General features: G+C 41.1%; 1 protein-coding gene across 2 annotated transcripts in view; it reads left to right on the plus strand.

The window, feature by feature from the left end:
* LOC134392915 (cytosolic phospholipase A2 epsilon-like) overlaps window positions 1–20965 on the plus strand; it is a 76523-nt gene extending 55558 nt beyond the window's left edge. For both annotated transcript variants that reach the window (XM_063117674.1, XM_063117676.1), the window contains 6 exons: window positions 925–1062; window positions 8710–8820; window positions 10592–10783; window positions 12923–13089; window positions 14670–14856; window positions 20723–20965. In XM_063117674.1, coding sequence (XP_062973744.1) covers window positions 925–1062; window positions 8710–8820; window positions 10592–10783; window positions 12923–13089; window positions 14670–14856; window positions 20723–20931 — 1004 coding nt within the window. In that variant the 3' untranslated portion in view covers window positions 20932–20965. The remainder of the gene's footprint in view (window positions 1–924; window positions 1063–8709; window positions 8821–10591; window positions 10784–12922; window positions 13090–14669; window positions 14857–20722) is intronic.
* Window positions 20966–21608: the final 643 nt, after the last annotated feature.

The following is a 21608-nucleotide window of genomic DNA, read 5'->3' on the forward strand; positions in this document are numbered from 1 at the left end:
CTCCCACTTTCAGACACATGAGATTCTGAACACTCCCTTTCCTACTTCTAGTGATATGGTCAACATTGAATAGTGTGAGGGAATTTATCAGGTGTGAGGGTGTTTTTTTTTACAGCGTGAGCTCAAATGTAAGACAAAGAAGTAAGGCCAAATTCTTTCAGTTTTAATCAAGAAAATGAATCAGAGAAGACATATTTCCTTCTGTACCATAAATGTTCTGCCATGTAATGTAGAGTCTGTTGCATATCTCATGCTGAAAGATCTCTGATGCAGTGGGTGTCAGTATTTATTTTATTTTTTATTTATGTATTTATTTAAACATTTGTATCCAACCCTATATCATTGGGATCTCAGGGCGGTGTACAAGTAAAATAAATGTCTCTAACTGATTAGCTATCTGATTCTCTGCTTCACTCCTCCCTTATGACAGGCTGAGTTTCTTGCATACTTGATGTTGATCATATCTAACATACCTAGGTAATATAAGTAATGTATTTAGCTTTTGGATAATTACAGCTAACCTGGTTAAAAAACTTAATGAGTAGGGACAAGAAAGGGAGGGATAAGAGTTCAGGAGGCCACTACAGAAGTGATTGAAAAGGAGAGTTTGGGTCTAATCTCCACAACACATTAATACCCTTCTTTGAGCCCACATTCCTGGGCTCTATGACAGAAACATACTTCACACAAAAAAGAAACTAAGGGCAGCTAAATTAGTTATTCTGCTTAAATGTTCTGTTATTTCTTTCATTTTGTGAAGGTCTGCCTCTCAAAACCGACTAATAAATTATTGGAATAAATACATTTATTTGCTTTAATTTTTTTAAAAAAACTACTTTAGAATCAATGTTGAACACTCACAAACCCAGATTTCACAAAGCTAACCTTCAATTTGAGCCTATAATCATTCTTGTCCTTTTGTAGAATGGATGGAATTTACCCCCTTTGAGACTGGATTACTAAAATATGGTGCCTATGTTCGTTCTGAGGATTTTGGAAGCAAATTCTTCATGGGTCGTCTAATGAAGAAGCTTCAAGAATCTAGAATCTGCTTCATGAAAGGTGACTTAAATTTGTCTTAACTTGATACGACTTTCAAGATACTATAATGCTTATAAAATCCCATAAATTCCAATTTGTAAAAAATCTATGATGCAGCATGAGGTATTTTTATTTCCTAAAATATCACAGAGGTTTTTTCCTTCAATATACTTACTTGGCAATAAGCTCCACTGAGGTGATGTAAATGGGTTTACAATGATATGATGGAGATTGAGCATTAAGAGGATCATAGTGAGGCATACAATTGGCCTGTTCAACGTGTTCACTGAGGGAAATGATGAGAAAGAGGCTGAGGAGCAATAAGTGTGGGTGACAATGGCAGTGAGAATGTAGACATACTGAGAGAGGGGCCCCATTGAGGATGCCTAGCCCAAAGCCCCTCAAAAACCTGGTGCCTGCACTGATTACAATGCAATGCACTTTTAAGATTTGCTTTTAAGACTAAGTGGAAACGTCAGTTGTTCGCAAACAGACCCGGATTAGTCTGATGGAATACGCCTCACTAGTGCGTAATGTTATTTCTTGCTTGTTCATTTCAAAGCACAATTCAAAGTGTTGATTTTAAAGTAATATATTCCTTGGGAATGGGTATTTAAAGGACTGTCCAAGCACTATGCAACATGATTATTTTGAATGCGTACATTTTGCTCTACAATATATGTAGAGCAGAGATAGCACAAAAATAACACAAAGACAGACTTCCACTACTTCCTTCTTATTGCTCTCTCTTCATTTGGCAGTTCAAAGCAAAACTACCACATCCTTTGATTGTCAAAAGCTCTACAATTTTATTACTACTGCTACATATTGTCTGCTTTTCTTGAAATTTAAGCATAACTCTCCCCCCACTTTTTTAACGAATGGTATATCTGATGGGGAAAATGAAGATATCCCTATATATGTAATGTTTCTTTGTTTTTCTTTTTCATGATTTTTTTGTTCTGTTTTGTTAATACTCATAATAAAAAAGAGAAAAACAAACAAAACTACTACTTCTACATCCAATTTTTAGCTCATGGAACACATACATAATGCCAAGCAACGTGCAAAACAATGCTCAAAGCATAGAATTAAATTAGGATAACATAACCAGTCTTCCTGGAAATGATTTCACATGAGACAAAACCATGTTCCTCTTACTGGTAAAAGACAGACATAGCTTTTAAAAAAAATTCTTCTTGTTGTGATTCAGCAACACTGCTGCTTTTAATTCCACCCCTCCTTTGTTTGTTTATTTATTTATTATGTTTACTCTACACCTCATAGCCCAAGCTCTCCTGGCTTTCCCTCTTCAGTGATGTCAGGCAGGCTTTCATTGTGGTTCAAGTTCTTATTGTTGTGTTTGTTTATTATTACTACTACTATTAATATTAATATTAGTACTGCTATTATTAACATTAGTAAAGGCTGTGATCACAGTGCAGTCAATCAACTCTGAAGCAAGGATCACAAAGCTTTACTCTTATCCTCCTAGTCCCCTGGTTATGGGATGCAAAAGAAAAGCCATCTCTTTGTGCTGTTCCCGCCTCACAGGGACGGTTTGCATTACTGGCTTTGAAACAATTCTTGGCTCACTTCCTTGGGCCCCCAGAAATGTCTGCTGCATGCCTGCCTTCCCACCTCTGCCTGGGTGCTGTTGTGGTGGGGTATCTGCTGGGACTGACTTCCCCATAGATCTTTGGCATAGTCATACACCTCTGCCTGCCTCTCTGCCCTCCTGGTGCCTGGGAGATGTACTACATGATGGGCTTTGTGGTTCAACCCCACAAACCTCTGGCATGTTTGCTCCTAGTGCTGCCTGTCCTCCTCTGTGCCTGCCTCGCAGGGATGGTTTGTGCGTGTCTTACTTTGACTCAGAGAGGGTATCCTTCCATGTGATAAAAGGCAGCTGCATTGCACGCTCTTGGTGTGTGTGTGTGTGTGTGCATTTTTGGAAGTGTTTCACCTGAGATGAAGATCTTTATTTAGAAAAAAAATCTTGATTCCCCCAAATCATCTGTGCTATTGATTGCTATGGGCAAGCACTCTGCAATGGATCCCTATGGGCAGGTATGGTTTCCTTATGGGCATACTGTCCTTGGTGGGGAATTTTTCATATATTTCCCCCAAATCAGTGGAAGCTCGGATTTCCTTCCAACTTGGCATGAAGGTGGATACATGGATAAGCTCTCATTGTCCCAATTTTATTTATTTATTTATTTCATTTCTATACTGCCAAATAGCTGAAGCTCTCTGGGCGGTTCAGAATTTTTTTGAGGTTTCTAACGTGAAAACTGACTGAGTTCTAGAAAGGGGTGTGAATTGGAGTGAATTAAAAGGGGAAAAAACCCCGCCAAAAATCAGGGGATGATGGGATTTGCTTGAAACTTTCCATGAATGTGGATCTAGATGGCATCTGTGAGGGTGCCCACTTCCAAGTTTGTATCTGTTAAAATATCAGAGTAAATCCCATTTCTGAAAATGGGGTGTTGGATTTTCAAAAATTCCCCCCAAATCAGGGGAGGCTCGGATTTCCTTCCAACTGGGCATGAAGGTGGATACATGGATAAGCTCTCATGGTGCTGATTTTGAGGTTTCTAATGTGAAAACTGATTGAGTTCTAGCATGGGACTTGAATTGGGGTGAGTTAAAAGGAAAAAAAACCGCCAAAAATCAGGGGATGATGGGATTTTCTTGAAGCTTGCCATGAATGTGGATCTGGATGGCATCTGTGAGGGTACCCACTTCCAAGTTTGTATCTGTAAAAATGTCGGAGTAAATCCCATTTCTGAAAATGGGGTGTCGGATTTTCAAAAATTCCCCCCAAATCAGGGGAGGCTTGGATTGACTTCTAACTGGGCATGAAGGTGGATACATTGTTAAGCTCTCATGCTACTGATTTTGAGGTTTCTAACATGAAAACTGACAGAGTTCTAGAAAGGGGTGTGAATTGGGGTGAGTTAAAAGGGAAAAAATCCTGCCAAAAATCAGGGGAAGATAGGATTTGCTTGAAGCTTGCCATGAATGTGGATCTAGATGACATCTGTGAGGGTGCCCACTTCCAAGTTTGTATCTGTAAAAATGTCAGAGTAAATCCCGTTTCTGAAATCCGGAATTCAGATCCAGAGCTCCGCAACGAAGCAGAGCTGACTACTGGCGGAGCAGAGCGGACCTAATCTGGAAGTTGCGGATTGGGATCCAAAGGGGATCGGGGGGTGGGGTCCATGCACAGCCCTACTTTTCACATATCCAAATGCATTTGCACATTACCATCTCTGTAGCTCTTCTACAGTTGAAATGCAGCTCTTGACCCAACAAAGGCTACTGACATACTCTTCAGGATGCCAACAGATCAGTGGCAATGCACTGAGGGGAAAGGGGAAACATCTGACATGCAGGTGAGATAATTAACTAATAGTTAACTAATAGTTTAAGAATGAATGAATGAAAGAAAGAAGGAAAGGAAATCCTAACCACAAATTAAAAATTTTCAAAAATTTTCAGAAATAATATATTTAGAATGGAAGTTTTAATGCGACATATATCATTATTTTTCTTTCAGAGATCTTAACATATGGGACACATCTTACCGACCTAGAATTAGACTTTTGCCCCTTCTGTGCCCCCCCTTTTTTCTTTTCTTTTCTGGTCCCACTACTGTACTTTATCCATTACATTTGCACTGAGTGGTAGTGGTTCTTTAAGCTCTCAGACCACCTGAAGTCCTTTAATGGAAGGATTGAACCTGTGACTTTCTATTTTATTTATTTATTTATTATTGCATTTATATCCTGCCTTTTTCCCTCCAAGGAACCAAGGTGGTGTATATAATCCTCCTCCTCTCCATTTTATCCTCACAACAACAACCCTGTGAGGTGGGTTAGGCTGAGAGGCTGTAACTGGCCCAAAGTCACCCAGTAGGTTTTCCATGGCCAAGTGGGGACTAGAAGCCAGATCTCCTGACTCCCAGTACAACACTTTAGCCACTATGCCACACTTTCTCCACGCAGAACATATATTCTACTGTCCAGCTCCTTCCCATACAAGTTTTTGACCTGCATCTTAATAAGAATTGGTAAATGTCCCTAAATGCACCTCCCAACGTACATATTTGATACTACATTGGATTTCTTATTAGTAGGGCTGTGCTGTGCTTAGGGTCGTAGAAGCGACATCGGAGCGGCCTGATTCGCCTCCAGTAAAGGCAGAGGAGAAGCGAGTCGGGGGTGGGGCGAAGCATAACGAAGTGGAGCTCCCACAAGCAGAGCACTCTGCTTGTAGTGGAGCGACCCGCCCGCCATTTTGGAACTTTTTCCCCATAGGATTGCATGGTGCGAACTAAGCGCCGCATATAACTTTTTTGTTTTTCAAGCTACATCCTTGAAACTTACTGTGCTTAGAGAGTGGTCATTGGGAGTCATTTGTGCTGATTTTCAGAAGGTTTCATTGTGTGTTTTGCTTGCTATTAATTTCTTTAGAATGGTTAAAAACAGGAGGGGGGAAGCACTTTTTTTCCACCTTGATGATTGACAGATTCAATGCCCAATCATGATAAGTGATCACCTGATGTGAAGCATCCTCCAGTCCCAATGTTGGATGGGGGAATAAACAAAATGGGATACTTAGTAACTTGGGATACTAGTAACTTTGATTTATTTGTCTTATTGGACTTTTTTCAGTGTTTTGAAGCAGTAGCCTCAGTAAACTCTCACACACAACCTTAAATCATATACTAAGTAAAATAACAGATAGGCAACACACCTCTGCAAGGTACCCACCATCACCTTGGGGAACAACTCAATAGATGTGGTGCAAAGGGATTATGTCCATACGGAATATGGACATGCCCAGTGCACACTGCCCTGCCTTGGGGGGTCATCAGAACCCTCCAAAGGTTAGCCATTTGGAGAAGCCAATGACATGCATGAGTTGAAGTGTGATGTGGCTTCTCAAAGGCATGTACCTAGACAGGACTGGTCAAATGATTGGAATCCCCTGTCCCTCTGGCACGTCCACTTTCCCCTTACTGGTAATAAAGTCAGACAAAGCCTTTTTAAAAAATTCTTGTTGTTATGATTATTCCTAAATTTAGCAAGACTGCTGCTTTTAATTCCACCCCTCCTGTGTTTATTTATTTATTTATTAAATGTATATACCACCCCATAGCCAAAGCTCTCCTGGCTTTCCCTCTTCAGTGAAGTCAGGCAGGCTTTCACTGTGGTTCAAGTTCTTATTGTTGTTGTGATTATTATTATTAATATTACTAGTACTGCTATTATTAACATTATTATTATTGTTTACTAATGGCTGTGTGATCACAGTGCAGGCAATCAACTCTGAAGCAAGGAAGACAAAGGTTTACTCTTATCGTCCTAGCCCCCTATTAGTTATGGGATGCAAAAGGCATCTCTCTGTGCTGTTCCCGCCTCACAGGGCTGGTTTGCATTATTGGCCTTGATGGCCTGGAAAGTGGAAACAATCCTTGGCTCACTTACTTGTGCCCCCAGAAACGTCTGTTGCATGCCCGCCTTCCCGCCTCTGCCTGGGTGCTGTTGTTGTGGGGTATTGGGATCTGCTGCCTGGGACTTACTTCCCCATAGATCTATGGCACAGTGTGTGTGTGTGTGTGTGTGTGTATGTGTGTGTGTGTGTGTGTGTAGCACCTCTCTGCCTGCCTCTCTGCCCTCCTGGTGCCTGGGAGATGTGGATAGGCTGTATGGGTCAACCCCACAAGCCTCTTGCATACTTGCTCCCAGTGCTTCAGTCCAGGGCATTGCCGCCGCCTGCTGCTGCCTCTCCTCTTCTGTGCCTGCCTCACAGGGCTGGTTTGTGTGTGTCTTGCTTTCACTCAGGGCATTAGTCCTTCTTCCTGATGAAGGCAGCTGCATTGCTGCTGCGCTCACCCTGATGAAGTTCCTTGTTAATTTTTGAAGTGTTGAAGATTCTTATTTAGGTGTATCTTTAAATATTATAACCTCTCGTTTGGATTACTGCAATGCGTTATACGTGGGGCTGCCTTTGAAAACGGTCTGGAAACTTCAACTGGTGCAAAACAGGGCAGCAAGGTTATTAACAGGGACTGGCCGGCAAGATCACATTACGCCAGTCCTTTTACAACTTCATTGGCTGCCAGTCCAGGTCCGGGCCCAATTCAAAGTGCTGGTATTGACATTTAAAGCCCTAAACAGTTTGGGGCCAGGTTATCTGAAGGAACGCCTCCTCCCGTATGTACCTACCCGGACCTTAAGATCATCTACAGGGGCCCTTCTCCGTGAGCCCCTGCCAAAGGAAGTGAGGCAGGTGGCTACTAGGAGGAGGGCTTTCTCCGCTGTGGCACCCCGGTTGTGGAATGAGCTCCCCAGAGAGGTCCGCCTGGCGCCTACACTGTACTCCTTTCGTCGCCAGCTGAAGACCTTTTTATTCACTCAGTATTTTAACACTTAATTTTAACTTAAATTTAAATTTTACTGTTTTAACTCTGTATTTTAATCTTATATCAACTTTGCTGTGTGGTTTTATCCTGGTTGCGCTTTTTATATTGTATTTCGTAATTGTGTTTTAACCTGTTGGGTGTTTTACTGTGGTTTTAATTTTTGTGAACCACCCAGAGAGCTTCGGCTATTGGGCGGTATAAAAATGTAATAAATAAATAAATAAATATTCCCCACAATGCATGGCATGTTGGGATTTCCTTTCAAATGGCCATGAATAGGGATCTATTTATTTAGAAGCCCATTTAGCTGTCTGCAGCTAACAAAATCCCTGAGATAGAAGAACGTACTAAAACAAACGACAGTACTTGCCCATAGGGAAACCATTTTTGCCCATAGAGAAACCATACTTGCCCATAGGAATCCATTGCAAAGTGCTTGCTCATAGCAGTCTGTAGGGGAGAATTGTCCTATGTTTCCCTATGGGCAAGTGCTTTGCAATGGATTCCTATGAGCAAGTATGGTTCCCTATGGGCAAGTACTTTCCTTTGTTTTAGTACTTCCCAGAGATAGATGCATTTCTTAAAATGGGATGGTTTTTTTTACATATTCGCCAAAAATCACTGGATGCTTGGATTTGCTTCAAACTGGCCATGAATGTGGATACATGGATAAGCTGTCATGGTGCCAATTTTGAGGTTTCTAACATTAAAGGTGACGGAGATGTAGAAAAGGTTTGTTAATTGGGGTTAGGGTTGAGGGTTAATTTTTTTAAAAAAATCGTTAAAAATCAGGGCATGCTCAGATTTCCTTGAAACTTGGCATAAATGTGGATCTAAGTGGAAGCTGGGATGGTGCCCATTTTAAAGTTTTTATCTCAAAAAACAACAGAGGTATTTGCGTTTCTTAAAATGGGGTGGGGGATTTTTACATATTTGCCAAAAATCTCTGAATGCTTGGATTTGTTTCAAACTGACTATGAATGTGGATACATGGATAAGCTGTCATGGTGCTGATTTTGAGGTTTCTAACATTAAAAGTAAAAAAGTTATAGGCATTTGATTTTCAATGTAAGTCTATGGGGGAAACACAGAGCTCCGATCCGAATCCTGAGCCCCGCTGTGGAGCGGAGCGCACCCTAGGCGGATCGGTGTGGGAAGGAGTGGACCCAATCCAGAAGTTGTGGATTGGGTGGTCCGTGCACAGCCCTACTTATTAGATCTCAATCTCTCTCTAGGTCTGTGGAGTAACGTTTTTTCCTATAACCTTCTGGATTCCTGGCGTGCACTTGACACTTCAGAAGAAAGCATTTGGCACAGATTTACCCGGGACAAGATAAAGGATATAGGTTAGTCATATGTGACAGAATCCTTGCCTACACCAGCAATGACTAATTTGGGAAGAGATTTTCCACCAAGCTAAATCTAAGCAACTCCATTATCGCCAAGGTCAAATTATCCCATTGCAGCAAATTATTGATTTTATCATGTTCCAGAACATTGCTTGTTATTATTGTAGGTCTTTCAGCTGAGCTACAGGCTAAGACATTTCACTTTTGAATTAATGTTATTTTATGGCTAACTTGATGTAATGTATGTGAACTGGTGGGCTGGGTCTTTTTCTTTGCGTCTTATACAAAACAAAAACATACAAACAGAGCAGAAATCACACAAATTCGACATTCAGCAAACTTCAGATTTATTTATTTTTAAATTTCAGATACTCTCACCTTTAGCTTTTTGAAATGTAACCCTGAGTGATACTTTTAGAAAAAATTAGATAAAAACTTGTGGATTAATGTGAGGCAATACTGTGAAGTATCAGCTTGCAAGAGCTTCCATGTCTACAAGGCCTTTCCCCTTTTGTGTCATGTGGGAAGAAGAGAAAGCACTCAGTATCCATCCCTGGTACGTGTGGTGCTCTCCGCCTCCACCACCACCATTTAAATGAATGGGGAAGCCTGCACATAAGGAAAGTCATTGTGCTCATTGGATTGGCCACTCAGCTATGGATCAGGGGCAAGTTTGTTTGGAGAGTCTACTCAAGCAGTGCTCATGTTCTAGAATTAACATAAGTGACATTCATGTGAATCTCCCACATTTACAGTTCATGAGGTAAAGGAGTGCATGCCTCACGGCCTCTGCTCGTAACACATGCATGGAACCCCATTCTCACTATCGCAGACTGCATGGGTTCCAGGGAACCTGGCCAGCAGGGGCCAGTGTGGTGTAGTGGCTAAAGTGTTGGAGTGGGAGTCAGGAGATCCGGGTTCTAGTCCCCACTCGGCCATGGAAACCCACTGGGTGACTTTGGCCCAGTCACAGACTCTCAGTCCAACCCACCTCACGAAGGTTGTTGTTGTGAGGATAAAATGGAGAGGAGGAGGATTATGTACACTGCCTTGGGTTTCTTGGAGGAAAAAAGGCAGGATATAAATGCAATAATACAATACAATGCAATACATTGTAATATGGGAGCACAATCTTGCTTCCCCTGCCCAGCACTGCTTGTGCATTCACTGACTGCATGAAAGAGTTCAAAAGGACATCCTTTCATAGTAACTATTTAAATAACAGACAAAACATTCTAATGGTGCGCCTAAGTAGTGCAGAACTCAATGCTTCTCTTTTGCCCCTGCCCATGCAGAACTTGTCTCTTCCTTTCCCTCAGCACTGGCCACTGTATGTACTTGCCTGCCAGATGCTTCTGATACTTCCACAATAGAGCATGAACATAACAGCTCTCTGCCCATCATGATGAGCAAACTCTGCACCCGACCTGCATACTTCTTTGTACCTCTGGGTACAACTGTATGTGCAAGAGCACACAGACATCTAATTAATGTGTGGAAGTCAGGGGCAAAGTCTCCCCCCATCATATGCATTCTTTCGGCATTAATGAATACCTATAAAGGGCTTCCATATTGTGAAATGGTTCTACTTTTAGAGGCAGCCTAAACATTACTTAAAATAAAATAAATAAATTTGAAAAATATATAACCATGTGATAATCCAAAATGTAAAAACAAAATAATTATAAACTACATCAGTCCGTATCATTGGTCTACTCCATATGGCTGCTTTTGTAAATTAACTCTTATACTTTCTTCTGACCTGCAGAAGAAATGCCTCCTCAACCACCAGGACCACAAGAGTTGAATACTCGCCTCGTTATCCCTGCCTGTCCATTTGCTAAAGTCCTTCGTGAAATCATAACACAGCCCTTAACAACTCCAGAATTCTATAATTTCTTAATGGGATTGCAGTTAAACAATGGGTATCTAGATAATGAGAACTTTCATATATGGAAAGGTAAGTGGTCTCAGAAAGTCTAAGACTATTTGCATAATTTGACATTTATTTAGACATGAACCTACCTGAACACTCTGTTCAACATCTGAGGGTGGCAACAAGATTATTATTATTATTATTATTATTATTATTATTATTATTATTATTATTTTATATAGCACCATCAATGTACATGGTGCTGTACAGAGTAAAACAGTAAATAGCAAGACTCTGCCGCATAAGCTAGAGAGAGGGCCTTCTCTGCGGTGGCCCCCCAACTCTGGAACAGTCTCCCTGATGGGGGCTTCTTGGTGCCGACATTATCATCTTTTCGGCGCCAGGTCAAGACTTTTCTCTTCTCCCAGACATTTAGCCATATATAATAAGCCTGGGTCAGGTTTTTTTGGCTCATCATTTGTAAAGTTGTTATAGTGGTTTTAAATGTATGTGCATGTTGCATGTTTTTGTGGTTTTTAATTTTTGTATATTGTTTTTAAGTGTTTTTACCTTATGTGAACTGCCCAGAGAGCTTCGGCTATGGGGCGGTATACAAATGCAAATAATAATAATAGATAAGAGCTGATTTGGAGAAAACGTGGTGAGTTTCACATTAAAAACTAGATACAAATGTTTGTACATAATTAAAATAAATGTCTTGCTAGGGGTTGTTGCGCATGCACACACACCCATATAAATTATGTAGTAGTGTAACTTAGTTTCAGATTACAAGACTATGCTGTTCATTTGTTTAGCTTCCTAACAACAGGACCCATAATAGTAAAAGTGCAATAGTTACATTTTAAGGTAGGAAAAAACCAGAAGAGTGAATAGGGTTGGCCTTGGCTAATCTTCAAGCTTTTAATTTTTAACTGGGTTGAGAAAGAAAGAGATTGGAATCTAAATGGTTTGAAGTGCTGTTACCTGATATTTATAGTTGGAAACACAAAGGGATAATAAATTGTAGTTACATTTCTAGAACTTACAATCCACTATGTGGACTATGAAGTGGCGCATGCTGGGGTAGGGATGGGTGAGATATTAAATCTGTCAAGGCTTTTCTTTTAACAGCTGTACCCAGTCCACCCCTCCTGAGTTTTTCAGTGAGCTGAGACGGAGCTACGTACTGAAATCAGTATTTTTGCATTCTTTTCCGATGCTGCTTGTTTCAGAAAAAAATGTGCACAAAAACGTGCACGTTAGGGCAAAGTGTACACAAAATGCATATATTTGAGAAACATGAACACATAATTGTATTTCACCAATATAAAGTATGATGTGTGTGGAATGCATACATTTAAAAATTGTGCATGTGTACCTTTAAAAAGTGTATATTAGGAAAAATGTCCACCAAAAATATGAATTTTGATACAGACTTTTTTAAAAAAATCAAGCTCGTGAGAAAATGGGACAGAACAAGCTTGACTTCAGTGCCCCTCCCCATCGAGAATCTTAGCAAGACAGACCCACCCATCCATCCCTATCTGGGGGAGGCATGCATTGTTTGGCAGTCACTGCTGAATGGAGTCAGAAGAGGCATGGCATAAGCTGAGACCTATCATGCAGAGACTGGTCAGAAATAGCCAAAGCAATTGTGGATCAATGACTTCCTAATCCTATGCTGCACACAGTTGGGTGCTCCCCATCTTAGTCCACTGCTGCCTCTTCCAGATAATCACATAATCCCCATTCTTTCCCATCAGTATTGTGTGGTGGTTATGGAACAGTGCAATCTACTACCCACCACCCCACACTGAAAATCAGTGAATGAAGCTACTGGGCTAGCATAAGCAGTGGGCTCATCTGTTTCTCCCTAGTTCCATCCCTCCTCCCTTCATGCACCAGCTTTGATGTAGAGATCCTGGGTTGTTTAAACCAGAATTCCCCATTCTAACTGAAAGGGAAGAGGGCCAGAGTCTCTTTCCCAGCCTCATAAACCATGATTTATGAGGCTGGGAATATTATGTCTGAACTAAAACAAAGGCTCACATTTTGTTGTGGTGGCTGCTAGAGATAATGCACCTGGGATTTGGGGATGCAATACTCCTTATACAGATAGATATATCACAACCAACAGAAAACTGGAAAACGGTAAATTGATCCAAGAAGCAGCAGATTACTTCTTGAAACTATAAACTGCTAATAAGAATGTTTGCCTTCTAGATACCGTGTTAGACACTCTTCCTAACCAGTTGACAGCTACCGCAGAATACCTGTTCCTTGTTGATACTGCAGCCTATATAGATATCAGCTACCCACCACTCCTGAGGCGAGAGAGAAAAGTGGATGTCATTCTGCATTTAAATTATTCTTCAGGATCGCAAACCTCAGTGAGATGAATTGCAGTTAGATGTTTGTGGGTTTGGAATCATTGACTAAGGCGATGAATACCTATAAACGAGGGTTTAGCCTGGGCTGATACCCGGGCTCACCCCTGTGCATCCAGATGACGCACAGGGGATCCCGGGGTCAGCCCGGGCTAAACCCTCCCTTGGCCCGAGATAACCAGCACCAGTTGTGGCCCGGTATTTCCGCAGCCCCGGGCTGAAACCAGGGCTGCGAAAGGTCTAGCCAGCTCCGTGGCTTTTCCCGGCTATGCGGTTTACTCGCAAGTAGCCAGGAGAAGCTGAGCACTGTGCCCATCAGGCCGGGTGTGTGTGAAATCATGGGGGTGAAGGAGATCGGGGCCAGGGAGGGAAATCGTGGGGGGAGAGATGGGGGCCAGGGGTGGAAGAGCAGACCCGGTGGGAGAGATGGGGGGAAGAGCGGAGCCAGGGTGGGGAGATCACGGCCGGAGGGCAGGGAGATTGTGGCCGGGGGGGGGCGGGGAGGACATTGGACATGGCAGGTGGGCGGGGCATCAGACATGGTGGGCGGGGGGCATCGGACATGGTGGGCAGGGGGACATCAGACATGGCGGGAAGGCAGGAGGCATCGGACATCGCAGGGGGGAATTGGGGGCAGGGGGGAGCGGGGAACCCTTTTTAAAAAAAGGCCTACCTTATCGGTGCGCTCCTGCGTACATGGCCCCTTTAAATGTAAAAAAAAAAATGGCCAACTCGATGGGGCTTTCCTTTACACCGTCGCGTGTCACGTGTAGACAGGAGCGACAGCCCGTGCTACTTCTAGCACGCGCTGGCCCCTCCACAAGCCGGGATTTAAAGGTAGGTCTAGCAAGGCCCTAAGTGCCAGTTTACACATTGGTATGCTATGAATATCACTTGAAAGCTGCTTGAAATAGCTTCTGTGTGGCAGTTACTCCACACTGCAATGTAACAAAGCTTATATGGATTGTCCCTATTTTATGATGAGCTCTGGCATCAAGAGTAGGCACAGTTGGGCACTTGTGAAGTCTCCACATCCCAGCAGGCCCACTGATAAGAGCCCTCCTACCAGCAGGGGAGGACTGCCTGCAACATCACAGGGACACTCAGTCTCAGGGCTTGTGTCAAGGCTAGGCATAGTCAGGCAAGTACCGTGTGCTCACACCGCAGCAGGGGCCCATTGACTAGAGCCCCGGGGACTTGCTCCTCCTCCTGCTGCTTGTTCCTCTCTCACTTTGGCCCAGGCAACAGTAGTGGCAAGGAGGAGGAATAGTAGGTGCCCCTGCCTACTTGCTCACTGGCTCTCTGCCTCTCAAGCAGTGTTTTTACTGGCACTGATGTGAATACCAGTGTCAGAAATGTAATGAACTGATAGACTGTTCTACATGGTCGTATCACCATGTGCAGCAACTGCAATCCAGAAACCTTTCAGAAAAGTCTCCATGTGGAAGCCATAATAGCATGTAGACCAGCCCTCATCAAATTTTAAGTTGCAAATTTAAGCGTTTCCTTTTTAAACAACTTTTAAAATATTAAATAAGAATAGTAAAGACTTATTTCTGTTTCTTATCTCTCATGATACCCAGGCTATAGCTGAAGCCTCCAGATACTTTTCCAAGCAAGGGATTCCTTTCCCCAAAGTAGATTTGAGTAATATTAAGGACGAGGATCTGAAGGAGTGCTATGTTTTTGAAGATCCCAGGAATCCGAAGGCACCTATTGTGGTTTTCTTCCCTCTCATAAATGACACCTTCAAAAAATACAAAGCACCCGGTAAGTCATCAAAAATGGCTTCAGCAATTTTTCCATCTTTGCTTCTTTCCTGGTTAAGTAGAATTAAACCACCTTTCAGCTTTTAGGTTCATGTAAGCCTTTTTTTAAAAAAATATAATTTAAATGTTAAAAAAAAATTAAGTTATTATCATCATTTAAACATTTTAGCTTAGAATTGCCCTGACTGGTGTATGTCCTGGAATTGTCAGGAGGATTATAAACTAAATTTCCCTTGCTCGGCTTCGCCCATTTTCTTCTGCTGCCCCTTATGCCTGGAACGCTCTTCCAGAACATTTGAGAACTACAAGTTCAACCGCAGCTTTTAAAGCTCAGCTAAAAACTTTTCTTTTTCCTAAAGCTTTTAAAACTTGATTTTGTTCTGACTTTATACTGTTAGTTTTACCCTACCCAGTGCCTGTTTACCCTACCCTGTGCCTGTTTGCATTCTCTTCCCCTCCTTATTGTTTTATTATGATTTTATTAGATTGTAAGCCTATGTGGCAGGGTCTTGCTATTTACTGTTTTACTCTGTACAGCACCATGTACATAGATGGTGCTATATAAATAAATAAATAATAATAATAATAGAATGTAAGCCTAAGCGGCAGGGTCTTGCTATTTACTGTTTTACTCTGTACAGCACCATGTACATTGATAGTGCTATATAAATAAATAAATAATAATAATAATAGAATGTAAGCCTAAGGGGCAGGGTCTTGCTATTTACTGTTTTACTCAGTACAGCACCATGTACATTGATGGTGCTATATAAATAAATAATAATAATAATAATAACATGTCTAAATGATAATAATAAAAAAGACAATATCATGCATTTAAAGCACAAATATTCTCCTGCTGCTCTTCAAAGAGTTCCATTGTGTCTCCATCCTTTGTTGTCTTCAGCTGTCTTCAGAATGGCTTATATTGACAACACATAAAAGGATGTTGGACATTTTGTTTGTTGCTTATTGAAATGGGGGGGAAACTGGATGAATTGCTCAGAGTTGTTGTTTTCAATTTTTAATGAAAAATATACAACATATGCAACACAATCATTATACACCATCAATTATTTTAGCTACCCAACAAAACCACCCAGCATAATACTTCATATAAAAATATTCAAGAGTGAGTTAAATAAATTTAGGTGGTTGTTGTTTTATTCCATCTGACCGCCGTCCTAGTGGCCTTTGGAAACTCAGGTTATACTGAGAGTGATGGAGGTGTAGGGGAACTGTTTCCAGTTTCTCCACTTATTATTATTATTATTTATTTATTTATTTATTTATTTATATAGCACCATCAATGTACATGGTGCTGTACAGAGTAAAACAGTAAATAGCAAGACCCTGCCGCATAGGCTTACAATCTAATAAAATCATAGTAAAACAATAAGGAGGGGAAGAGAATGCAAACAGGCACAGGGTAGGGTAAGCAGGCACAGGGTAGGGTAAAACGTTCCTATCCCTCCAAGTGGAGCGATGTACACATTTCCAGTCTGGGGACAATTTGTTCATCTCATCTGGGGTAAGACCAAAGATGCAAAAGTTCCACTTCAGACCTTGAGAGCATGGAATCAGAAAGAACAAAGAACATATGCTCCCTGTATCCTCTTGCATCTCAGTGACTTTCAAAACTGTTCTGATGTGCATCAACCTGTCAGTTGCAAACTTTTCTATAAAAGGTTGTTACTATTTCATAGAATAGTAGAGTTGGAAGGGGCCTATAAGGCCATTGAGTCCAACCCCCTGCTCAATGCAGGAAACTACCTTAAAGCATCCCTGACAGATGGCTGTCCAGCTGCCTCTTGAATGCCTCTAGTGTGGGAGAGCCCACGACCTTCTTAGGTAATTGGTTCCATTATCATACTGCTCTAACAGTCAGGACATTTTTCCTGATGTCCAGCCGGAATCTGGCTTTCTGTAACTTGAGCCCATTATTCCGTGTCCTGCATTCTAGGAGGATCGAGGAGAGATCCTGGCCCCATCTGTGTGACAACCTTTCAAGTATTTGAAGAGTGCTATCATGTCTCCCCTCAATCTTCTCTTCTCCAGGCTAAACATGCCCAGTTCTTTCAGTCTCTCCTCATAGGGCTTTGCATAGAGTTGTAATGACTCTATTATGTCTGTTGTATAGTGTATTGTATAGTGACTCGATTGTGTCTACATTACACAATAATCATGTGTCTACATTACACAGTAGTCATTTCACAATAATTACAATCCACCTTGCTCTGATGGCACATTGAGATCAGTTTATTATGCTCATGCAAAAAGTGCCACGGGGGGGGGGGGGGGGGCGGAGAGGAACTCTACTGTGAAAACACTGTGGAAAGGATCCAAACGTCAAAGAACTGTCTGAGTATGATGAATAAGTCACTACAAGGTTCTACTATGATGTAAATGAATGTGTATTCAATTGCAATGACACCATTAGACTTAGCAACTCCTCTCTTACAAATACATTATCAGAGGATCATTAACACTTCAAAAGGTGCAGATAAGTGTAACACCACAATTAACATAGAGATACTTATACATACATCTTACTGCATACAGTCGATGAAGATGAAACAATGATCACATACTATCAATACTACATAGAATTTTTTTTCACGTAAATCCTACATTCTACAATATACCAAGCACCTATATATTACACCCACAAGTATTCAAGTAAATCACCCAGGTTAAACAATCAGGTTCGCTACCTGTATAGCACAACTATCAATTGGTGGGCTGCTGGCAATAAGAGTCTATAGTTTCACAGTTTGTAAAACCTCGTTGACTACAATTCTTATGGATACTCATTCACTGCAACTCTTATGGATAATGGATAAACGAAGATTCCGGAAATTTAACTACATTTCAAATTCCTTCTTCAGTAACCATCTGTGTTTTAGATAAGGCAGTTCATTCATAAATTACACTTTCCTTTTACAACAGACGGAAAAAAGTTTTTTAAGGGTTGGTAATAAGCAATGTTCAACTACCATTTTTGACTTCTCAACAGTATGTAGGTTTAAACATAATGTTTAAACATAATGTTCTGTAAAATACAAAAACATGTGTCATTACTTGTTCATTACAATTCATGCTACAATCAATATTGAAAGAATTTTTAATAACATACCCAAATACTGTACTCCATCTCTAATTCAAAGGAAACAATTTGGAGGGGAGACAGGAAAACAGCCTTAAATGCTCCTCTATGGGAGCTCCTCCCTCTGAGGAAAAACCTCGTTAAGTGCATGAAGGATCCGGTTGGCGTTAAATAAGTATATCAAGGCTAACTTGATTGTATAAAAATCAACAGATCTTGTGGATCATTAAGCCCAAAAGGTGTTATTGATCGAAACCCCAGAGCTACACAAATTTACAGAAATACAGAAAAATCATATTTATCATTAAGCCCAAGTGGAGTCATCGTTTGTAATGTGAAAATCCACCACGCCTCTCTTCTGAGTAGGACCGTATTTAAATTGGTACGTTGAAAAGATTTGTTTGTAAAATGTTCAACTTCAAAAAATTCAAAAGAGTCTTCAGAATGGGCAAATTGAACAAAATGTGCTGTCAATGGTGCCTCCATATTTCTAGTACAGATCCTGCTTTTATGTTCCAAAATTCTTACCCTGAGAGGGCGAGTTGTTTGTCCCACATACAGTTTCTTGCAGGGGCATTTAATTATATAAACAACATGTGTGATGGAGCAAGTTGTATTAGTTCTAAGTATATATCTATTATATTCAATTTGCAATTGAATACACATTCATTTACATCATAGTAGAACCTTGTAGTGACTTATTCATCATACTCAGACAGTTCTTTGATGTTTGGATCCTTTTTACTATGCATACAAAAAGTGCAGCAGTCATTGCATCTCATCATGATTACTTCTTTGTTAGCTCAGCAACAAGCCAGAGCAAAAAGGAAGTTGGGGCAGAAATGTAGGTCTCCCTGAAATTATCTGTATGCCACCCTCAGATCCTAGTGATATAGGGCAGGATACAAATGTTTTAATAAATAAATAAATAAATAAATAAATAAGGTGTTCTAGGGACATGTTGAGGGAGGCTTTCCAGATATGTGTGGATCCATTGGACCCAATGCCCCCTTATTCCCCTACCCCAACATCCTGGGAACTCATGGCAGCCGTGAAGCTGGCCCACTTATTTCCCCTCCGTTAGTGTCAATGGGATTTATTTTATTTTATTTTAAAAAATAAAGACAGAAAAGGGGTGGTGGCTGGAAAATCTGGTTGGCATGAGCCAGCAGGGTTTAGGAAATGTTGGTACCTTTGCCACAGATTCTTTTTCCACACATACACATCCTGTAGGATCTGTAAGGCTGCCATCTTATACACACTTACCTGGAAGTAAATCCCATAGAATGTCTGAGTAGACATGCATAGGATTGCATTGATAAAAAGGTAATAGAAATCTTGCTTCACTCAATCTACATGGATTTTTTTTTAAAAAAAAAAATGGCTCAACCTGTGGCCAAGAATGGTGTGATCCACACTTTATCTCTAATCATGATGATTCCATCATGGTAATGCTATATTCCTCTTGCACATTTATACCTTCTAGGACACATAATGACATTTGTTGCAGTATTTCGTATAATGTGGAATAAAAAGCAGGAAATAACACTATGGCCTTAGCTAGACCGGGCTTTATCACAGGGCGAACCCCAGGATCGTCCCTGTGCATCCACATGACGCACAGGGGATCCCGGGATCAGGCAGGGATCATCCCTCCCTTGCCCAAGGATAGAGCCCTCTCTTTTGGGCCTGCTTTTTCCATGGCTTCGCACGGTTACTCTCACGGAGCCGGGAGCCATGCATGGGGCGCAGCTCTTCTCAGGAGCGCTGCACCCATCAGGGTTAGGGTGGGGGGAGCAGGGAAACTAAATTAAATTTTAGAAAACTTACCTTCAGCGCATGAGTGTTCGCACGCTGTTTCTCCTATAAAAAATAAAAAATGGTGGGCCCAACACCTCTCTTCCTGAGGTCGTCGCACCTCATGTGTAAACGGAGGAGGAATCTTGCGTTAAACACAAATCGAAATAAGTCTAGCTAAGGCCTATGAAAGCGGTATACGGAATCTGTAATGTGCCTTAACAGTTATCAGTGCACTTCAATACCACTATAAAACAGTAGTGTAGATCTAGCTGGAGATAGATTAGAGAGTAACAAGGTCTGGATTTAGGAAGTACCTGACTGGGAAATTGCCTGGGTAATCCATGGCCCTTTCTACACCTAAGGGTTATCTCAGGAAAATGGAGGGATCATCCCTGCCTGCTTCCAGGATCCCCTGTGTGGCATTTGGATACACAGGGATGATCCCAGGACGATCCCGGGATATAGGACTGGTGTAGACATGCCCCATATGTGCCACTTTGGATTCTTAGCCAAAGTAATAGTATAAAATAGTAACAGTATAAATTACACATAAGTAGAAGGTACTGGAACAAACATATGTCTAATCTGTAGGTTACCTCTGTGGCATAGTGGCAATGCAGAAGTTGAACCAGAGGACTCTGATGCATGCAGGAAACCATGAGCTAGTATTATCTTCTCACATGGGTTAAGCAATTTTAACCACACCAGCAAAAGAAAATATGGTATTTTGCTGATATGGTTAAAATCGTCACATTCACATGAGGAGTCCATTCACACAAACAACTCTCTCCATGGTAGAGCCCATCAAGATCCTGTTTCCGTGGCAAGAGAGGGTATTGATCAGCCCTTATTTGCAAAAATGGCAACAGCCAGCTTTTGCAACACAGAGGACAACTCATGCAGGCAGAGAGCCTTGGGCTCCCAGTAATGTGATACTGTAACGATGATCTCTGTTTTTCAGGTGTGAAACGCAGCCCCTTTGAACTGAAACAAGGTGAAGTGGATTTGACTAGTCCCCTGTCTCCATATGGATTACAAAGCTTTCAGTACACGGAGGAGGATTTTGATAAACTGGTGGGACTGACAAGCTACAATATTCAGAATAATAAAAACTTGATATTCCAGGCTTTGCAAAGAGCAATAGAAAGAAAAAAACACCAGGAGGAATAGGCACCATATCAAAACAAAACATGTTTGGTAAATGGATGCATTTCTACAAATTAGTTTATTTCCACTGCCTACCTCAGTTTAAAAGAATATGATCATGATTAATTGTGACCATGAATGTAAACCAGTGGTTTGCAAACCTTTTGCTCAGGAGACTCTTTAAAAGAATTTTGATTTTACTTAAGATTTGCCTTGTACCCTCTCTTAAATCATTGCACTACATATCAGACTCAAATGCTGATTTAAAATATGAAAGTCCCTAATATTACTAGCTTGAATTTCACTGGGCCGGATCTACACTACTGCTTTAAAGCGCTTTATAACAGTTTTGACAACTGTATATGGAGTGTGTCCTGGGCCACAACAGTTCTCAAAACTGATATAAAGCACTTTAAAGCAGTAGTGTAGATCCTGCCCAAGTTACAAATGAAGTGCAATGTTTATATACTTTGTTTAAAGAGACTTTTTAAAGCTGTATCTGGGAGTAACTCCCATTGGGACTTATTTCTAATATGTGTAGGATTGCATTGTGATTGTATCTTGGACTTCATACTATCATTTATCTATATAATCATAACGGTAAAGCTGTAAAGTCGCTATATTTCTGAATAGTTATTGGTTAAATAGTTTTGTCTCATTTTAAGCAATTATATTTTTGTCACTATGAAACATATTGCAAA

Source organism: Elgaria multicarinata, chromosome 2 (genome assembly GCF_023053635.1).
Source record: "Elgaria multicarinata webbii isolate HBS135686 ecotype San Diego chromosome 2, rElgMul1.1.pri, whole genome shotgun sequence".
Classification (NCBI taxonomy): Eukaryota; Metazoa; Chordata; class Lepidosauria; order Squamata; family Anguidae; genus Elgaria; species Elgaria multicarinata.